At 34.6% G+C, this 27598-nt stretch overlaps 1 protein-coding gene and 1 pseudogene across 1 annotated transcript; both read left to right on the top strand.

Moving 5' to 3' along the window:
* Positions 1 to 10796: 10796 nt before the first annotated feature.
* LOC138438282 (olfactory receptor 6C3-like) lies at positions 10797 to 11709 on the top strand (annotated as a pseudogene).
* Positions 11710 to 20125: 8416 nt separating this feature from the next.
* Positions 20126 to 21067, top strand: LOC138438281 (olfactory receptor 6C1). The gene has a single exon (XM_069586454.1). The coding sequence runs from the start codon at positions 20126 to 20128 to the stop codon at positions 21065 to 21067; it is 942 nt and encodes a 313-aa protein (XP_069442555.1).
* Positions 21068 to 27598: the final 6531 nt, after the last annotated feature.

The following is a 27598-nucleotide window of genomic DNA, read 5'->3' as shown; positions in this document are numbered from 1 at the left end:
AAGCTGTTTGCAAACAATAGTCTCATAAAAGATTAGTATTCAAAAGTATACAAGACTCCTACATCTCAACATGAAAAGAAACAAACAATTAATAGTGGACATAGGACCTGAGTAGACATTTTGCAAGGAAGAAGGTCAATACTATGTGAAAATGTGCTCTGTATCACTAATCATGAGGGAAATGCAAATCATAACTACAAGTAGGTATCATCTGCACCTGTTAAGATCGTTAACAAGATAACAAAAATAGGTGTTGGTGAGGATATGGAGAAAAGGGAATTCTTTGCACTGTTGCTGGGAATGTAAATTGGTGCAGCCACTATGGAAAACATTTTGGGGCTTTTTATAAGGATTAAAAATAAACCTTGCATAGGATCCAGCAGTTTTACTTCTTATATTTTTTCCTAAAGAAAACAAAACACTATTTTGAAAAGATGCATGTGCCCTTATTTTCATTGCAACATTACTCATGATAGTCAAAATATGGAGGCAATCCAAATTCCTATCAATAGGTGAATAGATTAAAATATAAACACAATATTGCTAAGTCACTTCAGTCGTGTCCAATCCTGTGCGACCCCATAGACGGCAGCCCATCAGGCTCCTCCATCCCTGGGATTCTCCAGGCAAGAACACTGGAGTGGGTTGCCATTACCTTCTCCAATGCATGGAAGTTTAAAGTAAAAAGGAAGTCGCTCAGTCATGTCCGACTCTTGGCGACCCCATGGACTGCAGCCCACCAGGCTCCTCCATCCATGGAAGTTTCCAGGAAAGAGTACTGGAGTGGGTTGCCAGTGCCTTCTGTGAAAACACAATATTACTCATCCATAAAAAAGAATGACATCTTGCCATTTGGGATAACGTGAATGGACATAGAGAGTGTTATATGTGAAATATATGTGACAAAGAAAAATAAGTACCACATGATTTGAATTACATGTGACATAAAAAAAAAACTACAAATGAACAAATATAACACAACAGAAATAAGTGTCATAGATTAAGAGAAAAAAGATGGAATGGGGTTAAGGGATGGTTGAAACAGGTGAAGAGGTACACCATTCCACTACAGAATAAATGAGTCATGAAGATGAAATGTACATGGTTGGAATATAAGCAGTAATAATGCATTATCTTTGTATGATGACCAAGGAGGTCAAAAGTACAGACTTCCAGTTATAAGTCTAAATAATTACTAATGGTGCAATGTATAGCATGATTGCTATATTTAGCACTGCTCTATATTTCATATTAATGTTATTTAGATAGTAAATCCTAAGAATTCTTATCATAAAGAAAAAATAATTTTTTCTTCAATCTAGAATTGATATGAAATGATGGATTTTCATTAAACTTATTGTGGTAATCTTTTCATGTATGTAAGTCAAATTGGACCATAAAGAAGGCTGAACACTGAAGAACTGATGCTTATGAACTGTGGTATTGGAGAAGACTCTTGAGAGTCCCTTAGGCTGCAGGGAGATCAAACCAGTCAATCCTAAAGGAAATCAGTCTTGAATATTCCTTGGAAGGACCGATGAGCTGAAACTTATATACTTTGGCCACCTCATGTGAAGAATCAACTCATTAGAAAAGACCCTGATGCTGGGAAAGATTGAAGGTAGGAGGAGAAGGGGACAACAGAAGATGAGATGGTTGGATGGCATCACCAGCTCAATGGACATGAGTTTGAGCAAACTCTGGATGTTGGTGAAGGACACGGAAGCCTGGCATGCTGCAGTCCATGGGGTTGCAAAAAGTCAGACATGACTGAGTGACTGAACAACAACACCACCACCTTAAATTCAAATAATGTTGTATATGTTAATTACATCTTCATCCAGTAGATGAAGAAAAAACTCAACAAAACAAAATCTCAACAAACTAAATACAGAAAGAACATACCTCAAAAAAAAAAAAAGAATGTACCTCAACATAAAAGGCCATTTATGACAATTACATAATATCATACACAGTGAGGAGGTTTGAAAGCTTTTCCTTGAAGATTAGCAACAAGACAATGGTGTTCTTTTTCACCACTCCTATTCACCACAGCACTGGTAGTCCTGGCAAGAACAATCAAGAAAGAAAAAGAAATAAAAGGCATCAAAATCAAAGGAGAATTAAAAATGTTTCTGTTTGCAGATGATATGGTATTATATATAGAAAACCCAAGAAAACTGTTGAGTTAATCAACAAATTCAGCAAAATTGCAGGATAAAAAATATACATACAAAAATCAGTTGTGCTTGTATATGACAACAACATACTATCTGAAAAAGAGGTAACATTTAAATTCCACTTATCACAGCACAGAAACAATAAAATACTTAAGAATAAATTTAACCAAGAAGGTGAAAGATCTATAGACCTAAAATGATATGACATTGTAAAAAAAATTGAAGAAGCCACAAATACATGGAAAAGTATACTCTTCATGGATTCTAAAAATTAATATTTTATGTGTCCATACTACCTGAAGCCATGTATAGATTAAATAAAATCTCTATTAAGATTCTAATGGTATCTTTTTCAGAAATAGAATTCATATTGACATACAAAAGACCCTGAATATCCACAACAATCCTGAGAATAAACAAAGCTGGAGACATTACATTTCTGAATGTCAAACTATTTTACAAAGCTATAGGAATCAAAGCAGTATGCTACAGGTATAAAAACATGCACATAAATTAATGTAATGGAATTGAGTGCTTCAAAATAAACCAGTGCCTCAGTGGTCAAATAATATTTTACAAGGAAGTCAAGGATACTCAACGTGTACACATGTACTCTCAATAAACGTTAATTATGAAAACTGAATATTTAAGAGTGAAAGTGGACCCATATCTTACAATACTCAACAAAAAATTAACTCAAAATTGATTGAAAGCCTAAATGTAAGACCTGGAACTATGAAACCCTGAGACAACATAGGAGAAAGTTCCTTGACATTATTCTTGGCAATGATATTTTTTTAGATATGACAGTATAGCACAAGCAACAGAAGTTACTTTTTTGAAAAATTAATTCAAGCAAATAATATCTAGCAAGGCTAACCAAGGAAAAAGAAAATACACAAACTACTAATATCAATAATGAAGTAAAAGGTATATTCATGATCCCACAGATATTAAAAGGAAATAAGGAAAAATTACAAATAATATTATGATCATAAATATGATAAATGAAATGAACCTATTCTTGAAAGACACAAACTTAAGAAACTCACTGAGGAAGGCATGACTAGCCCTACATCTATTCAAGTGTGTGAAGGTGGTGTTAAAAATCTTCCCCAAATAAAAAAATTTACCACCTTTTTATTAGCATTATCCTAATCTGAAACCAGAAAAATAAATTGTAAGGAGAGGAAATTACAGCTCATTATCTGTCTTAAACATTGATGAAAGATTTCTTAACAAAATTTGATTGCTAGTTAAAATACAATAATATATATAATTATACTGTAATTATATATAATACAATAATATCTATCATATATATAATATATACAGTTATATATATATATATATTCCTTCTTGTAGAGGAAATTACAGCTCTATATCTGTCTTAAACACTGATGAAAGAGTTCTTAACAAACTGATTAGTAGTCAAAATACAGTAAATATATATATAACTACTAATTTGATTAGTAGTTAAAATACAGTAATGTATATACTGTAATATATATTATATATACAGTGATATATATATTATATATATAAATATATACATGGATAACCCAAACTTTTATATGTATTAACATTTTATATATATAAAAATCAAGTTTGGTGCATTTCTTTTCTTGGCTTAAGATGTATAAAGATGAATTAAACAAAGGCCATTTTCTCCACATTACGTATCATTATAATGCAAAAAGATATATGTATGAGTAATTGCAATAGAGTAAGATAAGTGTGCAAAGTTTTAAGAGAGCAAAGAACAGAGGGCACCTAATCCTGGCTTTGCAAACCAGGGAAGATTTCAAGGAATATATGACATTTAGATAAAACCTTAAGAAAAATATGTGCATGTATGTGTGTATGTCTGTGTGTGTCTGAGAGAGAGAGAGAGAATGCCTAGGAATTATAAGAAATGATGAGAAATTTGATAAGGTCAGAGCAGAGGTCACACAGGCCCTTGGTTCCAGAAAGATGCCATGCACTTAAGCAATATTTCAAGAGTAACGGAAAGAGAAATAAGTGTCCAATAAAACTATCTGCATTAATGGGAATGCTCTGTAATCTGTGCTATTCAATATATTAGCCATTAGCCACATTTGGCTTTGGAGTACTTGAAATGAAATTAATGTAACTGGGGATTTGAGTTTGTAGTTTTTTTAATTATAAATTTATTTATTTTAATTGGAGGTTAATTACTTTACAATATTGTATTGGTTTTGCCATACATCAACATGAATCCACCACAGGTATACACGTGTTCCCCATCCTGAACTCCCCCTCCCTCCTCCCTCCCCGTACCATCCCTCTGGGTCGTCTCACTGCAACTAATTCATATTTTTATTTAAATATCCGCACATGTGACTTATCACTTATTCCATGAAACTTACAGTCTAGTGAGAATGAGACCATGTTATCAATTAAAATATAATCACTACTGCAAAGATGAAGTGCAAGGCATAAAGGAAACATGTAAGAGTTTGGGAAAATCAAAGATTCAGGGAATACTGCCATAAAGAATAAAGTAGATTTATCGGATGGCTAGAAGACAATTGAAGTTCCAAATAAACCACTTCCAAGAGGCAGATCATCAGACTGTTGAAACAAATAAACAAAAAACACAAGTATGCTCCAATGAAAAAGTGAAGGTGGATGTAAGGCAGCAGGTCTGAATGGAAGGAGGGGATTCAATCTTACAGGACTTTTTAAAAATTAGACTCTTTACATTGAAGTCAAAGAAAACTCCTTTTTTTGGAATATGAGAATTATGATTTCTCATAGGCAAGGCAATATTTCAGTTGAGTCAGTTATTTTCTCAGCTTAAAAATGACATACAAATCTTGTTAATGAGAACAATGAGCTAGACAGAATCTGTTAACGGAATAACAGGACATTTATGCTCTTAGCAACTCACTGTCCAAACTCTCATATTGTCTCTAGCTCATTGATGTCAGGGCAATTAGTTATGCATTTAAAAAGCAAACAAAAAAAATCCATATCTGATACAATAATAAATTCTGGATGGACCAAAGACAAAAATGTAGAAAGCAAAGTCATAGAAGTGAATATAAGCGGATATTTATAGAATTTTGAAATACATGGAAGGATGTACTGAGAAGAATAGGTCACCAAGAATTCATGACAGACTGTACAACTTTCATAGTTGAACCACTCTATTAAAAGTTAAAAAGGAAAGCTCGTCTCTGAAAACATCCTGCCACAGATATGACTGCGGGTTACTATTCATAACAGATATATTCTACTAATAAATAAAAAGACAACAAAGCCAAGGAAAAGTGAACACAAGTTTAAACAGACCATTAGTTTGCATTCCCACCAACAGTGTAGGAGGGTTCCCTTTTCTCCACACCCTCTCTAGCATTTATTGCTTGCAGATTTTTGGATAGCAGACATTCTGACTGGTGTGAAGTGGTACCTCATTGTGGTTTTGATTTGTATTTCTCTAATAATAAGTGACGTTGAGCATCTTCTCATGTGTTTGTTAGCCATCCGTATGTCTTCTTTGAAGAAATGTCTATTTAGTTCTTTGGCCCATTTTTTGATTGGGTCATTTATTTTTCTGGAACTGAGTTGCATAAGTTGCTTGTATATTTTTGAGATTAGTTGTTTGTCAGTTGTTTCATTTGCTATTATTTTCTCCCATTCAGAAGGTTGTCTTTTCACCTTGCTTATATTTTCCTTTGTTGTGCAGAAGCTTTTAATTTTAATTAGATCCCATTTGTTTATTTTTGCTTTTATTTCCAGAATTCTGGGAGGTGGATGATAGAGGATCCTGCTGTGATTTATGTCGGAGAGTGTTTTGGCTATGTTCTCCTCTAGGAGTTTTATAGTTTCAGGTCTTACATTTAGATCTTTAATCCATTTTGAGTTTATTTTCGTGTGTGGTGTTAGAAAGTGATCTAGTTTCATTATTTTACAAGTGGTTGACCAGTTTTCCCAGCACCACTTGTTAAAGAGATTGTCTTTACTCCATTGTATATTCTTGCCTCCTTTGTCAAAGATAAGCTGTCCATATGTCTTTGGATTTATCTCTGGGCTTTCTATTTTGTTCCATTGATCTATATTTCTGTCTTTGTGCCAGTACCATACTGTCTTGATGACTGTGGCTTTGTGGTAGAACCTGAAGTCAGGCAAGTTGACTCCTCCAGTTCCATACTTCTTTCTCAAGATTGCTTTGGCTATTCGAGGTTTTTTGTATTTCCATACAAATCTTGAAATTATGTGTTCTAGTTCTGTGAAAAATGTGGCTGGTAGCTTGATAGGGATTGCATTGAATTTGTAAATTGCTTTGGGTAGTATACTCATTTTCACTACTATATTGATTCTTCTGATCCATGAACATGGAATATTTCTCCATCTATTAGTGTCCTCTTTGATTTCTTTCATCAGTGTTTTATAGTTTTCTATATATAGGTCTTTAGTTTCTTTAGGTAGACATATTCTTAAGTATTTTATTCTTTTCATTGCAATGAAACAGTGTGGAGATTCCTTTAAAAATTGCAAATAGAACTGCCATATGACCCAGCAATCCCACTGCTGGGCATACACACCGAGGAAACCAGAATTGAAAGAGACACATGTACCCCAATGTTCATCGCAGCACTGTTTATAATAGCCAGGACATGGAAACAACCTAGATGTCCATCAGCAGATGAGTGGATAAGAAAGCTGTGGTACATATACACAATGGAGTATTACTCAGCCATTCAAAAGAATACATTTGAATCAGTTCTGTTGAGATGGATGAAACTGGAGCCGATTATACAGAGTGAAGTAAGCCAGAAAGAAAAACACCAAAACAGTATACTAACATATATATATGGAATTTAGAAAGATGGCAATGATGACCCTGTATGCAAGACAGCAAAAAAGACACAGATGTGTATAGCGGACTTTTGGACTCAGAGGGAGAGGGAGAGGGTGGGATGATTTGGAAGAATGGCATTGAAACATGTATACTATCATGTAGGAATTGAATCACCAGTCTCTGTCCGATGCAGGATACAGCATGCTTGGGGCTGGTGCATGGGGATGACCTGGAGGGATGTTGTCGGGAGGGAGGTGGGAGGGGGGTTCATTTTTGGGATCACATGTACACCCGTGGCGGATTCATGTCAATGTATGGCAAAACCAATACAGTATTGTAAAGTAAAATAAAGTAAAAATAAAAATTAAAAAAATAATAAAAAATAAAACAGACCATTAATGGATGAGAAATAGAAATAAAAATGTTTGACCTATTAATTGCAGAATATGAAATTTAAAGTAAGATTGACTTTTATACACTACTAGAGCTTTCCTGGCAGCTCAGTTGGTAAAGAATCCACCTGCAATGCAGAAGAACCCGGTTTGATTCTTGGGTCGGAAAGCTCTGCTGGATAATAGATAGGCTACCCTATCTTATCCATTGAATACCACTGGAGGCTACCACTCCAGTATTCTTGGGCTTCCCTGATGGCTCAGCTGGTAAAGAATCTCCCTGCAATGGGAGAGACCTGGGTTCGATCCCAGAGTTGGGACTATTCTGCTAATTTATACATTATCACTTTAATCTTTACAGTATACTATGAATGAGGACTTTTAGGATTCTCATTTTATGGGCAGAGCAATCTCAGAAAGGTTAAATCAAGTTGGAAAGTTACAGAGAGCTTGGCTCTCTTTAACCTCAAAACCTAGTCACCTAGGCACCATGATGCGGTCTTTATGATATTTTTATTAAATTAATTGTGGCATCATTTTCATCCTTCTATAAAATTTGTGAATGAATCCAGTACTGATTATCATGCACTAAAAGAGTTCATTCTTGTCTGCAGGAGAGAAATTTTGAAGTATCTATCAAAGTTTAGTATATATGTTACATCAATACTTCTATGTATGCAAAAAAAAAAAGCATAAAAATAGACAACATTGTAACCAATGATGTGAAATTGGTAGCAGACTAATTCCCTAAATCTCAATCAACAATGAAATTACCAAATTATGTACATTTCCTCTGGTATTCTATGCAATCATTATAATGAGTTCTATCTAGATAATTTGATAATGAATAATATCCATTACATATTATTAACTGAAAATAAAAGAAAATTGCCAAATATTTTCTGTAATAAAGTTGCATAAATGTAAGAAGAAAAAAATGTATCTCTGAGAGTATGAATGTGGCTATGTTTAGAGCTGAATATAAAGAAAAATATGTAGCAGACCACCGTACAAAAATGTAATACTATATAATTTTAAGCTTTGAGGGCAAACAAAAATTCATTTGGAAACATAAGGGTCATCCCATAAGTCACAATGTGCTGATTTGATACTGGTTCTCTCATACTTGATTCTCATAACATTAAGCATATGTAACTATTAGAATGAAAAAATAGTAAAGTTTCAAGTACTCTTCGTATTTTTAAGGATATTACAATGCTTTCTTTATTCATTCATTCTACTTTGTGCTGGTGGAGATGTGAAAATGAGTGAAACATAGGTACTACCCTTAGTGAAGGGTCCACTGTGGTGTAGCTCAGCCCTGTATTCAATCCGCCCCAAAGGGACTGAGGATAAATTACCTCCCTAGCGTGGACTGAGTGCCATGTGCTTATTAGAGAAATTTAAGTTCAACCAAAGGAAAACCAACTGGTTGGCACACTTTCCCTTTTATCCTGTTCTATTCATTAGCTTCTGGAAAAGTGTATGTCATGACATCACTACATCTCTTGAATTATCTCTTCTTACACCCTTTCTATCATCCCTCTGGTTTCAGAGATTTAAGCAGTGACCAAAGAAGGTAAAATCGTTTACTCTTTTGGTAATAGTCAATCTTCATCTTATCTAGGGAGCTTGGATATGTTTTACCTTCCAGTCATTAAGCAGTGTTTCTTCAACTTTTCCTTCAAGAACTCTCAGGATTACAAGAGTAATTTCTTAAAGTTTCAGTCAGGACAATGTTTATTTACCTTTATATGGCAAGATGAAAGAAATGAAAAAACAAATTTTTGTAGTAGAGTTTGTAGAAAATATCCATGAAATCAAGCCTGTGTTTTCTCTATGTAAGATACTTTTATATAATGGAGACAAGGATGAGATAAAGACCAAAAAATCTCCTAAAGTATAATACAAATGCATTACATCTCACATTTTAAGTAAATAAAGAAAATATGGGATTATATTTCTGACTGGAATCATTAGATGTATCAGAAACTATGAATGTGCCCAGTTTTTAAATGTGTATTTCACCTTTTTTCCATCCAAAAGTTTATTTTGTCAGAATAAATTGCTTTAACACATTTACTATTACTTGTTTTGTACTTTAATATTTCAACCATTGTTCAAAACACAGCAATAGTTTCTGCCTTTTGATCTGCCAATTTTGCTAATATGTATAACAAAATGTGTTTATTCTTAAAGGAAGAAAATGCTGATTGTTAGGAAGGACTTAAAGAGCAAATGAAGGCACTATACGAGCTTTGATACTTACCACCTGTTGACTGTTCTAGTTCAAGCTATATAAAGAAAATAAATATTCATAAGAGCTTACACAGAGACACAATTCTGGTTGCTAAGAATGAAGAGCGATCAAGATGAATAAAAATTTTATAGATTACTTTTGAACAATTTTGGTTACTAAACAGTAAATCTTAAACAGAATTTTATTTATTCTAATGACTTAGCCTCCTAGAAAGAAGTTAATGGGATATTTTGGCATCAGAAGGCTCCCTCTTGTGTTCTGTCCTGTCCTCAGACACATAAGGGTAAAAAGAGTAAATGCAGCAAAATTTAAAAAATGAGAAGACTGTAAATTCATTTTTATTTATTTATTTTTTAATATAAATTTATTTAATTGGAAGTTAATTACTTTACAATATTGTATTGGTTTTGTCATACAAGGATCAGTATGTCATAGAAATGCAATATTCATATAGCTCTATGTGGCATTAGTCAATATCTTTAATGTCTTATTTCTTTCTTTTCATTTAGAACTTTGTTCTTATCTATAAGCAAGGCAATTCTAGTTCCATGTATATGTGATTGTAAACACATTTATTTATTTTTGGCATATTGAAGAAATATATACTAAGAAAGAAAAAATCGTAGCTATTATTAAGCTCAGGAATTGTCATTGGGTCATCAGTTGCCACTGAAACCTCCTAAGCCAATACAGTTTGCACATGGTATCAGAACCATAACTCAAAATTAGATATTTCAATCCTATAAGCACAGCATCCTGGAAACTAGAAACTAACGTCTTAATATCTAAACTACAGATTTGGCTAGTAAATATGGCTGTAGAAAATGTAATTAAAAGATATTTGCTCACATAGAAAATTTAGTCCTACATAGAGGTTTTATGTCAAATATCTAATATGAGGACTTTTAACATAGACCTGTAAATACATTTTTTCTCTTTAATAGACAATGTATAAAGTATTTTGCTTTAGTAGAAGTGAGTGGATATTGCAAAAATTCTTACAGGAAACAAGGTCCAGTGCTTCCTTTAATGAGAACTAATAATTCCAGTATCTAAATCTTCAATTCCTTTACTATTCACTTATTCTTCATTTTATTTTATACCAACAGATTTGGCTTAAAGACAACAAAATCAGTATGAGAAACCACGCAATGCTTACAGAATTCATCCTCTTGGGCATATCAGAAAACCCAGAGCTTCAGGTTGTCATTTTTATCTTTAGTGTTGCTGGAAACTTAACCATCATCATCCTCACTTTAACAGACTGTCATCTAAAGACGCCGATGTATTATTTCCTCCGGAATTTCTCCTTCTTAGAGATTACATTCACCAGTGTCTCTATCCCCAGGTTTTTGGGGGCAATCATTACTAAAGTCAAGACTATTTCCTATAACAATTGCTTGGCTCAGTTATTTTTCTTCATCTTCATGGGTGTGTCTGAGTTTTTCCTTCTCACTGCCATGTCTTATGATCGGTATGTTGCCATCTGCAAGCCTCTCCACTACACCACCATCATGAACAAGAAAATCTGCACTTTGCTGGTCTTTAGTTCATGGCTAGGGGCGTTTCTTACCATTTTCCCACCACTCATGCTTATCCTTCAGCTAGATTTCTGTGCTTCCAGCATATCACTTCTCCTGTGATTATTTCCCCATTTTGCAACTCTCATGCTCAGATACGTGGCTTTTAGAGATGATTGGCTTTTACTTTGCTTTTGTGACTCTGCTCTTCACATTGGCATTAGTGATTCTCTCCTACATGTGCATTATTAGCACCATTTTGCGAATACCATCGGCTACTCAGAGGAAAAAGGCTTTCTCCACATGTTCCTCTCACATGATTGTCATTTCCATTTCTTACGGAAGCTGTATATTCATGTACGTCAAGCCTTCAGCAAAAGAAAGAGCTTCATTGACCAAAAGAGTAGCTATTCTCAACACTTCAATTGCCCCCATGTTAAATCCTTTTATTTATACCTTGAGGAACAACCAAGTAAAACAAGCTTTGAAAAATTTGGTTCATAAAGTGATATTTTCTAGAAATGAATGAAAGTGTGTATTAACATGAATGAATGCAATTTAACTTCCACAGTGTCCACCTAGCTCCATCTCACAGATATCATCTGCACTGCTGAGCTCATTAGCTCAAACTTCTTTTTTAGTGAAATTGACTACGCTGTGTCTTCCTTTCAAACTATCTATAGCTTCCATATAATCACTGACTTACAATTCCAAATAGAAAACCAGTAGCTTTAGAACATAAATTATTTTATCAATTATTCTAAATAATAAATAATCTCATATTGAAGAAAATATTTAATATGGTAATTTCTAAAGGAGTAAACATTTTAATCTTTTAATAAGCTTACTCTTAAATATTATCTTTTGGTACTAATATAGCAATTTCTTAAAGTTGTAGAATATGAAATAAATAATCAACAACTATATTTTTTGCACATTATCTGCAGTATCTGTCCAGTTCTTTCCACTCATCTGATGGACTTGGATATTTATTTTCCTAAAGTTCATAATATCTCATAATTCTTAGTTATGTTGAAGGCACGTGTTTTGTTTATTTCATATACTCTCCTTATGTATCTACATTATTTTTATAAATACATAAAAAGGAATAGTCAGCTACCATGACTCTAATGCCACCTGAAAATTTAACAGGAATTTCTTGAATAATATTTCTTCTACAGAGAGCGTTTATTGGTTTATTTTATGCTGAATTAAGTATGTTCTGTTTCATATCTTATGTAATCTTACAGATATATGGCAAATTGCACGTATTCTCAGTGTCCAACTCTTTTCAACCCATGGGCTGTAGCCCACCAGGCTCCTCTGTCCCTGGGATTTCCCAGGCAAGAATACAGGAGTGGGTTGCCATTTCCTCCTCCAGGGGACCTTCCTGACCCAGGGATAGAGCTCGAGTCTCCTGCATCTCCTCACTGGCAGGCGATTTCTTTACCACTGAACCATCTGAAAGGCTGTATGACAAATTAAGCATGATTATCTCATCATACACAAATGTGTAAATAGATGCTCAGAAAATTTGAGTGATTTGTCTGAGTAATTTGCCTAATTAGTCAATGCTGCTGCAGCTGTTTAGACATGTCTGACTCTTTGTGACCCCATAGACCATAGCCCCCCAGGCTCTATTATCGATGAGGTTTCCCAGGCAAGAATACTGGAGTGAGTTGCCCTTGCCTTCTCCAATATAACCAATATGAGAGCTCAATTTCAAAAAGCAAACAAAAAATGTTTATATGTTTGACTGTATACTTATTTGAAACTCTGTAAGGACCTGCAAATTTCTCACAGTGTTTATTAAGGACCTGAATGATTCTGTTGCCTTTCACCCCCATCATTTCACTTGTGCATATTTATATTAATATAATTACAGTCTATTTACCAAGGTACTAACTCCTAAAGTTATGCTTAGCATACAGATTAATGGATTAATCAAAACAAGATACCTCTTCAATTTCTGTTGTGCTGAGCAACAGAAGGAGTAGGAAAAAAGTATAAACTATTATACTTTTAATGTATAGCAGTATAATGGTAACAAAATTTTTCACTGGAAGACAGATTAAAAATAATGGAGTTAATGAATGTAGTTAGTTAAATGTGGTAGACTACCAGTTTAAAAAAAATGACACGGAATATTGCGTAGAAATCTGTACTAGGAATTAAGATAATTGGTTCCTGATATCTGTCTAAAAATGATGTCAAGGGAAAAGGCTTCACACTTAGTGTTGGGCTTTTTGTTTGTTTGTTTGTTTGTTTTGGTCTCATTGGATACTGTTCTCAGGCTTTCTTTTCTAATTCCATTACTAATGTGTTTTATGTTTTATATTCCTTTGTGTTTTTTGCACATTTCTGTTCTGGCAATTTTGATTTGCTGAATTAGTTCCCTTGAGCCTGTATGAGAGAGAATAGATAAAACATTAAGTAGCTTGTGCTACTTAAAATCTATGCAGAAACCATTCCAGAGGGTTTTTAAACACCTGATATTTTTTATCTTGCATATATTTACTTTTTCGCATTCTCTATTGTCAAATAAACATATCCTTTCTGAATAAGAGAGGAATTTAAGACAAAAACATTGACAATAGGAAGCAAATTTGTGCAATGAGAAGAAACGTTTTTTGCAGAAATGGATTACAACCATGGTAGCTGCTAACATGTTTATATTGCAGCCACTCGAATGTTAGCGAACTTGTACAAAAATCAGAGGTAAGTTTGGCAAATAGATAGCAGTGGAAGTCTCTCAAATTTTATCAGTCATTTATTACCTATCAACTCAATAAATTAAATAGGATAAGAGCTTGCTATACAGCGCAGGCAACTGTACTCAATCCTCTGTAATACCTGTATGGAAAAAGAATCTAAAAAAGAGTGGATGTATGCATATGCATAACTGATTCACTGTGCTGTGGAAGTGGTATTGTTAGTCACTCAGTTATGTCCAAATCTTTGTGACCCTAAGGACTATATAGCCCACTCTGTCCGTAGAATTCCCAAGCAAGAATACTGGGGTGGGTTTCCATTTCCTTCTCCAGGGATTCTTCCCAACCCAGGGATCGAACCAGTGTCTCCTGAATTGGCAGGCAGATACTTTACCACTGAGCCACCAGAAAAGCCCTCACTATTAAATAAAGGCAGGTAATTATTATTTCTGTTGTTTGTTTCTAACTGAATATAGGCTTTGCAGTAATTTGTTTAAGAGAATAGACTTTAATTTTTGGTATATTCTTTGCTAGCTATATAAAACATATAAGGTACAGAACCTAACTTAGCCGAGTTATTTATTTGGGAATAAAAATTAAAAGTTCATAGGTATGTTATAAGAGTTAAATGAAATGAAAATACAAAAGTTATTATTTCATTGAAATAAGTAATACCTTTTCTAAAACACAATTGCTATGATTATCCTCCCCAGAGTTGAGAATTAATTACAATCAAAAGAAAATTAAAGTAAGTAAAAATAAAGAAAATTAGTCTTCTTAACATATATTAAGTGCCACATGATTTTCGAATAATTTCCTTTATGTTATTGCAATTATTTCTAAGAAATACTTTTGAAGTTTCAACTCCATTTTAAATACAGAAAACTGAAGCTTAAAAAATTAAATAGCTCATCCAGAGTCATACATCCATAAATGGCCCATTTGTATTTTTATTTTTTTAAATATAAATTTATTTATTTTAATTGGAGGTTAATTACTTTGCAATATTTTAAATTCATGTTTTTCTTACCTCAATGCCCATATATTTTGTGTGATAATAATTTACCCTAGAATGCTGTAACAAAGGAATTTATAGCATGTTAACAATTTTAACATACTACTAATAATAATTTTTGTTGATTTACTTTCCCTTCATTGTTTAAATTATAGATCATTAACAAATGAACTGAAAGTGTGAGGTTATGAATTGATATTCACCACAAACCTCCAAAGATATAAATGTTACAATTTCTGGGCTTCTTATTAAATGTGAATTATTATCTCTTTTTCCCCTTGTGTTGTCTCTGTGAACACTGGTATGTATGCTGATAATTGAACCTGCCTATCCCTATTGAAATAAAGAAATATAAACTAATCAGATTTCTTCAAGGAAATAGTCCTCTATAATAATTGTGAAAAAAAAATTTAATGAAACAATCCTTCCAACCACTTGACTGGTTCTCCTGAGGAGTCTGTGCTTCATTCAAGATGAAACAAATTCTTAAAGGATCCAAGTGTCATGGCCCAAAGTCAGAATGATTGAGCAGTGTCCAAGATAATATGAAGCCAAAATAAATGTTACATACAATATGTAATTAAACAACTTCCTTTTTCTTACTGCATTAACCTAAACCCTAAAACACCCTTTAAACCCACAAAGTACAAAGAAATAATGATGCGATGAATGAAGCACATCGCCTTCTGGTATGATTTGTCAAAGTTTTCTAACGACCTGTAATGAAGTTTAACTGAAGAAGAGAGAAGTAGTAGATACAGTAAAAGTTGTACCAACTATACCTTCAAAGTCATTGCATTACTAAGAGATTTTTCCTCCCAGTGTACAAAAACATTTTTAAAAACATCAACAGCAAAACACACCAGAAATAAAATGGAACCAATCAGATGCCTATCTCAGTCTCTCAAAGGAATATATTTTATTCCTTTAAAAAGAATGTATTCATTAATATGAAGTCTCTTTTTCAACTTGGGTATCAAAGAAAGCATAAATTTATCTACAGTTTCATTGTCAATATTAACATGATTATAGGGGTTTAGGAAGGGCAGGATATAGGAATATTTTCAGAATGACATATTGAAGATGATTTGCAGTCATCTTATTAACAAATTAGAAATAATATTGCTAATTTTAATTTTGAATAGCTTAAAGAATCTGTCTCAAGGATTCTCAGAAAAAAAGTAAGAATTGATTTTTATTAAATGAGTGGAAGGAAATACAAAGCTTAGTAACCTAAACCACATTCTTCCAGGGGGAAATATGGACTTGTGTTCAGAAATAAAAGTTGAAAACATGAGTTAAATGCTTGGAGATATTCTTCATATTCTGTGATAATACATCATTGGGGTGGTTTAAATCTCTTGGAATCTTATATACCCTGTTAAACACTGAAATGTGTTTCTTTCAAAGGGCTGATGAATGAAGGAATGAATGCTGATGATTTTTCATCATGCTTACTAGATGTTAGGTGAATAAAATCCATTGCATTTTCATAATTTTTTTACATACAAAGTCTCATATACCACTCCCAATTTCATGATACTAAATCGTCTCTTGCTGGGGTTTGCTTCAGCCTGTTTTCTCTGGCCCTAGAAGCCTGGCTATGTTAGTGTCCATCACCAGTAATGCTCATATGAATTCTTCTAGTGTCTGTTAATATCTTTCTTCACAGCTCTTCATACATTCTGTGACAGGTTTAGTCAGCAGCAAAAAGTGTAAATCCTGATATTATAATTCATCAAATAGTTAAAATTATGAGGAAACTGAAGAGGAAATGAATATGTAATGAGGTTGAAGTAGGCTTAAAAATACAGTGCAATGACACATAGTTCATCATATAATAATAACATAATTAAAAAGAAACCTAACTCTCCAATGCCTGTAGGTTATTGCAGAAATTTCAGTCTTGAGATTGAAACCAAAAGTTGTCAGTTTATGAAAATGTATTTTGTGAGTTCACAGTGTTATGAAAAACACTTTGCACATTGACAGCATAGTGCTTTCAATGAAAGGCAAACCCTGATGAAGGAAGAGTGATGTTACTGAGCAGGAGTAGAGTTCATTAAGAGAATGAATTGGCTATTCTTTCGATGCATGATACTGGATGCTTGGGGCTGGTGCACTGAGATGACCCAGAGGGCTGCTATGGGGAGGCAGGAAGGAGGGGGGTTCAGGATGGGGAACACGTGTATACCTGTGGTGGATTCATGTTGATGTATGGCAAAACCAATACAATATTGTAAAGTAATTAACCTCCAATTAAAATAAATAAATTTAAACAAGACTGTCAACCAGGGCTGAACATTCTTGCAAATGAGATGTTCTGCCCAGAATCCTCTGTTTGTTCCCGTGGGAAAAGAACGTTTCTTGCACACAAGGATGTTTCTCTGAGTCCTCAAAAGGAACAGACCCAGGGACAAAATGGATTCTAAGTTGATAAGGAAGTTCTCAAAACAAAGTCTTAGCTGCAGTAAATAAGTTAAGGTAAAGGTTATCTCGCCCCGCACCTGCACACTGTATAGTCGCTGAATCATAGTGCTTGGCAACTTGCCCTGTAGATTGTTGTGCAAAAGATATAAAATAAAGCAGCTGCAAGAAGCGGCAGAAAGATTCAAAAAAAAAAAATTAAAAATAAAATAAAATAAAATAAAAAAGAATGAATTGTAGAGAAATTAAGGACATTAATTTTGAAATAATATTTTACAATTTTTTAAATTATATATCAAAAATTTAGCTTTCTTTACATGTTCTTTGTTATAAATATACTCAATGCAGGGTATTTTTTTTATTTTATTTTTACTTTATTTTACTTTACAATACTGTATTGGTTTTGCCATACATTAATGCAGGGAATTTAACTTAAGCAGATAATGCATCCTTAAATGTAGGTAAAGTAGGAAAATACATCTTATAAATCAAGATAGAACTGACATGAAACATAGTCTAGAATTTGGCTTAAAATAAAGAGTTGCACTTAGGGGCAGCATGAAATTCAACAACAAACTCAGAAAAACTACTTACATAGATAAGTGTTTATCTTAAATCTACTCTCACTATACTAGGCACTGGATCATGTTGCCATAGCTTTGAAGGTAAGACTTTGTGCTACACCGACTAGAGAGAAGTTCACAGGAGATTCTGTAGTATGTGAGGTGGCTTTGAAAGGAGGAATATAAATTCCTACAGAACTCGTAGCATGAGTATTACATCTGTTCGGGAATAAGGAAGAAGGTGATTTGAAAATCATTCAAATATTCTACCCCTATGCTAGTTACATACATACATTTTGTTAATACAAGCTTCACAGTCTTTCTCAGAAAGGTTACTAATATTAATGAGGAGCAGAGAAATGAAGCGGCTATTGGTAGCAATGTTGAAGTCCTGGCAAATATCTAACATGCCTCAAATGTGGTGGTCAAATGCTAGCTGAAGATGAGAGAAGTGGATTGTTTGTGGAAAGTAGGGAAGCAATGATGGGTAGAGAAGGCAGATACACTGTGTTGGGAGAAGTGATCATGTACCCAAAGTGGAAGAGTGAGGATAAGATTCACTTTCCCAGAATGCCTGTTGGGTACTCTAGAGTCATGTGGTTCTACTCTATTTTCATTGCTTGTTATTGTTCTTATGTGACTCTCTTGGTGCTAAATTTATGCACTACCACTTATCTTAGATGTAAGTTTTTACATAGCACAACATCTCAATCCCAAATGTTTTCAGCTCAGTGGTTAGGGAATGTTTTCTCCATTGAACAAAGCCTTATAAGGGTTTTATTAAATGATAAGCATTTTTCAAAATGCTTCACATGTATTTTTTCATTTAATGGTCAAAATAACTTTATGAGATAGACGTTTCAGTGTGTATTTATAGATGGAGCATGAAGGGACTGAGTGACTTTCAGACCTAGTAAGTGAATTGAATTAAAACCTACATATCCTCGGTCTTCTATAATATAATTTAAATTTTACCCCCAAAAGAGAAAAATTTAAGCTCATTATTTGCAAAATATATACAAATAAACATATTATTAACATTTGCTTTCTTGAAGGACAATTGTCTTACTTATTAACCATCATCATAATAATAACATGTAAGTAATATTTTAAATATAAAGGGAAATAGGTTGTATGAGAATAAAGTCCATAATGATGACACATAGTTATGCTGTGATATTATAAATTGTCTCCAGGGATTAAGATGATATTGACCTTAAGCTTACATGATTGTCTATCTCATTTTACCCTCTGCCTCTAAAACCTGCATGTGCCAGTGGCAGTGGCTTTAGCATTTCTGACTTCCAGTGAGGTAGGAAGAGCTGAAAAACCTGAGAGACTTCCCTGGTGGTCCAGGGGTTAAGACTTTGCCTTCCAATGAATGGGGTGCTGGTTGGATTCCTGATGGGGAATCTAGGATCCCACATGCATCATGGCCAGAAAAGACTAAATAGAAAAAAAAATATTCTAACAAATTCAAAAAAGGTTTTAAAAATGCTTCACATATAAAAATCTTTAAAAAAGGAAAAAAACTGGATGTTAACAAAACTTGATTTGCTGTTTTGTTGTTTAGTCCCTAAGTTGTATTCAACTCTCTTGCAACCCTGTGGACTGAGCATTCCAGGCTCCCCTGTCTGTTCCCAGGCAAGAATCCTGGAGTGGGTGGCCATTTCCTTCTTCAGGGATCTTTCCAACCCAGGGATCAAATCTGCTTCTCCTGCATCGCAGGCAGATAGTTTACCTCTGAGCCACCACAGAAGTCAAGGACAAAATAGTCATTTCTTTTTAATTTAAAAATTGCAATATCTTTTCCATTTTAAAGATTCTCAATATAATTAAGCTTTTAAGTTACACAGTAGGAAAACTGTGTAGGCGCTGGAATATTAGCACAAAGATAATTCTCATGAAACCTGGTGGGTATGTTTCTGAAAGGTAGTATCTGGTGTCAGAAAAAGTGTAGGAACAAATTCTTGCCCTACAAGATTTGTGATATTTACAGTTTTAAACTTCCCTTAATCAAAGAGTGTTTTACTTATTAAACAGAGGAAACTTAAGGATCAATGTCATTATCAATTTGCTTTAAATTTCCCCTGAAGGTGAAATGACATACTAATTTCATCAAATTCTAGGTCTACACTAGGATATTTGGTAATCCTCTCTTCTAGTGTATCCCTTGTGCTTTCTGTTGTAGGTCTCCTGGAAGGAGAAAAACAAACAAAAAACTGAAGAATGAGAAACCATACAGAAACAATAGAGTTTATTCTCCTGGGACTGTCAGATGACCCACAACTTCAGATTGTCATCTTTGTCTTTCTGCTCATCACCTACATGCTCAGCATCACTGGAAACCTGACCATTATCACCCTGACCCTGCTGGATGCCCACCTCCAAACCCCCATGTATTTCTTCCTCAGAAATTTCTCCATCTTAGAAGTATCATTCACAACTGTCAGTATACCCAAGTTCCTGGCCACCATTATTACAGGAGATAAAACCATCTCTTTTAATGATTGCATTGCTCAGTTATTTTTTTTCATTCTCTTGGGAGTCACGGAGTTTTACCTTCTGGCTGCCATGTCCTATGACCGCTACATTGCCATCTGCAAACTGCTGCATTACATGACCATCATGAATCACAGAGTCTGCACACTGCTTGTCTTCTCTTCCTGGCTAGTTTCATTCTTAATAATATTCCCTGCACTCATGTTGCTCTTAAACCTTGATTACTGTAGGTCTAATATTATTGACCATTTTACCTGTGATTATTTCCCTTTGCTTCAGCTGTCTTGTTCAGATACAAACTTTCTCGAAATGATGGGGTTTTCCTGTGCTGTGTTTACTCTAATGTTCACTTTGGCATTAATAATTCTGTCCTATACATACATCATCAGAACAATTTTAAGAATTCCTTCTACTAGTCAGAGGACAAAGGCCTTTTCCACATGTTCGTCCCACATGATTGTCATCTCCATCTCTTATGGCAGCTGCATTTTTATGTACATTAAACCCTCAGCACAGGAGAGGGTGTCTTTGAGCAAGGGGGTGGCTGTGCTAAACACCTCAGTAGCCCCCATGCTGAACCCCTTCATTTACAGCCTACGGAATGAGCAAGTCAAACAAGCCTTCATGGACATGGCAAGAAAGACTATTTTTCAGAAGCAAATGAAATGATGTGCTATAATAAACTAGAAACTTTTTGCAGGGCAACTTTAAAAAATATATAATCAAGAATTTTAATAACTTATTCAAATCACAATGGCTTCCCTGTCAACCTAGTTTATTCTTTTTATTCCTAGGAGTTGAAAATCATATTTGTTTATACATTTCTCATTCAATTTGAACAACTTTTCTTATGTCTTTCTGACTCCCATTCTTCTGAACATTTTGTTAGTTGCAACTTCTTAAGTTAAAAATTGTTTAATATAAATTCCTGTTTTTTCAGTTTTGATGTGATATTTAGCTTACTCAACACAGGAAATATAACCTTATGTATTTCATTTACAGTATATTTGACAGAAACTCTTTTTACCATTTTATAGTTTTTTAAAAATTTATCTGTTTATTATTTATTTTTTTACTGAATCTTCATTGCTTCTCGTGGGCTTTCGTTGAGGCAAGATGGAGCTACTCTTTGTTGCAGTGCATGGGTTTCTTATTGCAGTGGTTTCTCTTGTTATGGAGCAAGGGCTCTAGGCATGCAGACTTCCATAATTGTGGTGCATGGCATCAGTAGTTGTAGCTGGTAGGCTCTGGAGTACTGGCTCAGTAGTTGTGGCAGAGGGACCTAGCTGCTCCATGGTATATGGGATCTTCCTGTCCCAGGGATTGTACTTGTGTCTCCTGACTGGCTGATGGATTCTTAGCCTCTAGAGCCTCAGGGAAGTCCCTTCACTATTTATCCGGGGAAATGATTTTAAATGCTGTATACTTTATTTAAAAATGTGAATATTTTCATTTAAAAACAGAAAGATTATTTATGGCACACTTTATAAGGTATGTCCTAATAATTTCTCCACCACCCTTATGGCAGAAAGTGAAGAAGAACTAAAGAGCCTCTTGATGAAAGTGAAAGGGGAGAGTGCAAAAGGCTTAAAGCTCAACATTCAGAAAACGAAGATCATGGCATCCAGGCCCATCACTTCATGGGAAATAGATGGAGAAACAGTGGAAACAGTGACCGATTTTATTTTGGGGGGCTCCAAAATCACTGCAGATGGTAACTGCAGCCATGAAATTAAAAATACTTGCTCCTTGGAAGAAAAGTTATGACCAACCTAGATGGCATATTCAAAAGCAGAGACATTACTTTGCCAACAAAGGTCCATCTAGTCAAGGTTATGGTTTTCCCAGCTGTCATGTATGGATGTGAGAGTTGAACCAAAAAGAAAGCTAATCCCCCCAAAATTGATGCTTTTGACTGTGGTGTTGAAGACTCTTGAGAGTCCTTTGGACAGCAAGGAGATTCAGCCATTCCATCCTAAAGGAAATCAGTCCTGAATGTTCATTGGAAGGAATGATGCTGAAGCTGAAACTCCAATAGTTTTGCCACCTGACGTGAAGAGTTGACTCATTTGAAAAGACCTGACTCATTTGAAAAGACCCGACTCATTTGAAAAGACCCTGATGCTGGGAAAGATTGAAGGAGAGAGGAGAAGGGAATGACAAAGGATGAGATGGTTGGAATGCATCACCAACTCAATGGACATGAGTTTGAGTAATCTCTGCGAGTTGGTGATGGGCAGAGAGGCCTGGTGTGCTGTGGTTCATGGGGTCGCAAAGAGTCGGATGCAACTGAGCCATTGAACTGAACTGAATAATTTCTTCATTAATTGAACACATAGACTTTTAACAATATGTACTTTTGTAAATATAGTGCTAGATAGATCACTGCTGCTGCTGCTAAGTCACTTCAGTCGTGTCCGACTCTGTGCGACCCCATAGATGGCAGCCCACCAGGCTCCCCCATCCCTGGGATTCTCCAGGCAAGAACAATGGAGTGGGTTGCCATTTCCTTCTCAAATGCATGAAAGTGAAAAGTGAAAGTGAAGTTGCTCAGTCATGTCCGACCCTCAGCAACCACATGGACTGTAGACTTCCAGGCTCCTCCGTCCAGGGGATTTTCCAGGCAAGAATACTGGAGTATTTCCAAATCCCATAGTAACCCAATAGAAGTCAGTAGACACATACATATTGTCTAGAATATGGTGAAGAAATAACCATTTTAGATATGTAGAATTAAGTTCACTTTCTCCAGTTCCACAAAAAGTAAGCTCTATTGTTTGATCTAGCTGAAATATATACACAGGTCCTTCCCAAATTCAGGACTAGTTTGAAACAGGGCATATATCTGAATTATTTAATCCTGAAAATATTTATTTGTTTATTTATACCTTAAACTATTTTATAACAAAATCACTTAAGTTTTGTAGAGGCTAAAATCTTGATAACAAAGCAAAATCTCCCCTTTTTATAGAAAATTAGGATTTCATATGCTAAAATACTCGTCCACTTATTAAGGCCTTAATAGGTGCCTAAAGTATTTGGAAAGGTGGGTGTATGTGTGTAGGTGAAGTGATTACAGATACCAAAATAACCCTCATTTAGGTAAACCACATTTTAGTAATAGAAAATAAAACCTAATTAGTGGTGCAACATTCTGAATAATCATTAAGAGATACACACACTTGAGAGATATACCACAAGTTTTCTTTTTTTGAAAAAGGGAGGGTTGAAGATGGGAGTGATGGAAAATTGAAGGGGATTCAAATGTTAAAGGGAAGTTAAGAGTGAGTTCTCCATTTCTTTCTATCCTATCTCAAATACAATTTGTATATTAAATAAGGTGAATATCTGACAAACTTCAGGTTTCTATAACCTCTAAGCAAATATTTTCCCATCAGTAAGTCAGGTGTAAGTTCAGGTAAGCCAGGTATATATAACTTACTATAGAAATGAAAATGAATTTGTAAAGCATATAACATAGTTGGCTATCAATAAATTATGATAATGATTATTAATATTATCTTGCATATTTAACCACTAGAGATATATACAGATTATACTTTTGAGGTGATAAGAACTTTTAATGTGAGATTTAGCCACTTAAAAATTTAAAGGCACACTACAGTGTTGTTGACTATAACAAACTTTATGTCAATTGATTAGCAATATCCACATTTCCCTCTCCCTCTCCCCCCCCCGGTAACCACCATTCCACTATCTGAATCTAGGAGTTTGAGAATTTTAGGTTTATCATCTAAGTGAATTTGTGCAGTTTTTAACATTTTGTGACTGGCTTATTATACTAAGCAGAAGGCCCTCATGCTTCATTCATGCTGTTCTGTATATTGGAATAGTTTTCCTTTTTAAAGTCTGAATAATAGTCCAGTACTATCCCATTAAATGCATTTACTGTATTTTCTGTATCCATTCATCCTTCCCTAGACATTTGGGTTCCTTTCCATATCTTAAGAATTGTCAATACTGCTGCAGTGAACATGACAATGCTATCAGTTACATACCCTGATTTCAATTATTTTAGATACATACCTGGAAATGGGGTTGCTAGATAACAGGGTAGTTCTATTTTTAATTTTTGAAGGAAATCTGCAGTTTCTCATAGTGGCTGCACAATGTGCATTCCCACCGACAATGTATCAGGATTCTAAATTCTCCACACCGTCATCAACACTTGTGTTTTATCATCTTGATAACAGCCATCCTGACAGGTGTGAGGTGACTTAATATTGTCCTTTTGATCTTCTTTTCTCTGAACATTAGTGGCATTAAGCATCTAGCATATATCTGTTAGCCATTTATCTCCTTATATTTGTGTGTCTTCTTTGTGAAAATGTATACATGAGTCTTCAGTCCTTTTATTAATTAAGTTATTAGGTTTGGGGGTTTGTGCTGGTTTTGTTCTATTGAGTTGTAACAGTTTCATACATACTTTAGACATTAATCCCTTATCGGATGCAGTGTTTGTAATATTCTCTTCTATTCTATAGGTTGTCTCTTCACTCTGCTGTTTGTCGACTCTTTCTTTGGTGGTAAAAGTGCTTTCTATTTTGATGTAATCCCACTGTTCTACCTACTTTTGTTGCCTATGCTTCTGGGGTCATATCCATTAAATCATTGCCCAGTCCAATATCATCAGCTTTTCCCCTACGATTTCTTCTAAAGAGTTTTAAAACTTTATGTCCTATGTTTAAGCTTTAATCTGTTTTTAGTTGATTTTGTGTACAGTGTAAAGTAAGGGTAGAATTCCCTTCTTTTGCATGTTGATGCCCAGTTTTCCCATAACCACTCTTTGTTTTCAATAATTAACTTAACATTGAGCTCCTTTATGTACATTCACACTTTTATATAAAGCAGTCATATTTTCAATGCTTTTCTGCAAGTCTTTTCATATTTGAAAAACTTTTCTCTTTTCTGCAAATACTACTATAAAATGTTTACTTATAGTTTCTTTAAATATTACTTTTCTTTGAAATTATTAGTCTTTGGTTTTCAGTATCCCTCTTTGAAAAGATTCTTTTTTCCCCTCCATGGGTTTTTGGCACCCTTTTCAAAGATCATTTGACTGTATGTACCTGAGTGTTTTCTGGGCTCCCCACAATGTGTAATTGGTTAAGATGGCTGTTGTTATGCTAGTACTCTATCAGTTTAATTATGATAGCTTTCAATATATTTTGAAATCTGGAAGCCAGCTTTAGTTTTTATTCTCAAGTTTTATTTGGCTAGTCATGGTCTTTTGTGATTCCTTATAAATTTTAGGATTTTTTTTCTGTTTCTGTAAAAAAATAATGCCACTTGTATTTGACAGGACTGCACTGAATCTGTTGATTTTGTTGGGGAGCAGGACATATATATAAGTTTCCTCATCCATGAGCACTGAATGTTTTCCCATGTGTTTATGTCTTTAGTTTCATCAAAGTTTTGCATTTTTCAGTGTATGTATCTTCTACCTCTTTAGTTAAGTTTATTCCAAAGTATCTTATTCCTTTTGGTACTATTGCAACTTTCATTTTTTACTTAATTTCTTTTTCAGAAAGCTTATTAATAGTATAAAAATGCAACTTACATTTTTAATGTTGATTTTATGTTCTGCAACTTTAAAACATTTTTACAAAGTGTGTAGAGTTTTCTATTATAAATCATGTCACCTGCAAATAGAGATGACTAGTTTATTGATTCATCAATTTTGTCCAATTATTCTGACTAGTACTTTCTGTACTATATTGAATATAAGGGCCTCCTTGCTTGTTTCTAATTTTAGAAAAAAATGTTTTCAGTTTTTAATTTAAGTATAGTGTTTCATCCTTTTGATGAGGGTAAAAGGGAGAGTGAAAAGGCTGGCATAAAACTCAAGATTCCAAAAGCTAACAGCATGGCATCCAGTACCATCACTTAATGGCAAATAGATGGGGAAAAAGTAAGGCAGTGACAGATTTTATTTTCTTGGGCTCCAAATTATTTTTGGCTGTGTATGGTGACTGCATCCATGAAAATAAAAGACTCTTGTTCCTTGGAAGAAAAGCTATGACAAACTCAGTGCATTAAAAAGCAGAGACATCACTTTGCCACCTAAGGTCTGTATAGTCAAAGCTATGGTCTTCCCAGTAGTCATTTATGGATGTGAGGTTTGGACCATAAAGACTGAGCACCAGAAAACTGGTGCCTTTGAATTGTGATGCTGGAGAAGACTCTTAAGAGTCCCTTGTACTACAGGGAGATCAAACCAGTCAATCTTAAAGAAAATCAGCCCTCAATACTCACTCAAAGTACTGACACTAAAGCTGAAGCTCCAATACTTTGGCCACCTAATGCTAAGAGACGACTCATTGGAAAAGACCCTGATACTGGGAAAGGTTGAAGGTAAAAGGAGGAGGCAGCAAAGGAATGAGATAGTCAGGTAGCATCACCAGCTCAACGGACATAAATTAGAGTGAACCCTGCAAGATGGTGAAGGACAGGATCCTGGAATTTTACATTCCATGGGTTACATAGAGTTGGACACAACTTAGCAACTGAATAACAACAACAAATAATATTAGCTGTGGGCTTTTCATATATGCTCTTATTGTGTCACTGCTACTACTGTTAAGTTGCTTCAGTCGTGTCCGACTCTGTGCGACCCCATAGACGGCAGCCCACCAGGCTCCCTCGTCCCTGGGATTCTCCAGGCAAGAACACTGGAGTGGGTTGCCATTTCCTTCTCCAGTGCATGAAAGTGGAAAGAGAAAGTGAAGTCGCTCAGTCGTGTCCAACTCTTTGCGACCCCATGGACTGTAGCCCACCAGGCTCCTCCGTCCATGAGATTTTCCAGGCAAGAGTACTAGAGTGGGGTGCCATTGCCTTCTCCACTTATTGTGTCAAGGTGACCTCTATTACTAGTTTGTTGAGAGCTTTTATCTTGAAAGGTTTTTGAATTTTGCCAAACGCTTTTTCTACATATATTGAGATACTCATGTGATTTTTATCCTTTGTTCTGTTAAAGTAGTGTCTCACATTGATTGATTTTCATATATTGAACAATTTTTCATTCCAGGGATAAATTGACATAGCTAGTTGAGCATATGAACTAAAAGAATAAATGCTGTCTACAAGAAATATATATTATTTACAGTGTTTCTATAAAACTCCAGGTAGTATAAGAATAATGGTAACTGTCTAAATATTTGTTTTCACAAATTTAAAAAA

Source organism: Ovis canadensis, chromosome 3 (assembly GCF_042477335.2).
Source record: "Ovis canadensis isolate MfBH-ARS-UI-01 breed Bighorn chromosome 3, ARS-UI_OviCan_v2, whole genome shotgun sequence".
NCBI lineage: Eukaryota > Metazoa > Chordata > Mammalia > Artiodactyla > Bovidae > Ovis > Ovis canadensis.
Note: the sequence above shows the minus strand (reverse complement) of the source record. Positions and strands in the feature narration are given on the sequence as shown.

What these genes read in the sequence shown, in the direction of transcription:
- LOC138438281 (XM_069586454.1), top strand. Translation starts at nt 20,126, where the DNA reads ATGAGAAACCATACAGAAACAATAGAGTTTATTCTCCTGGGACTGTCA.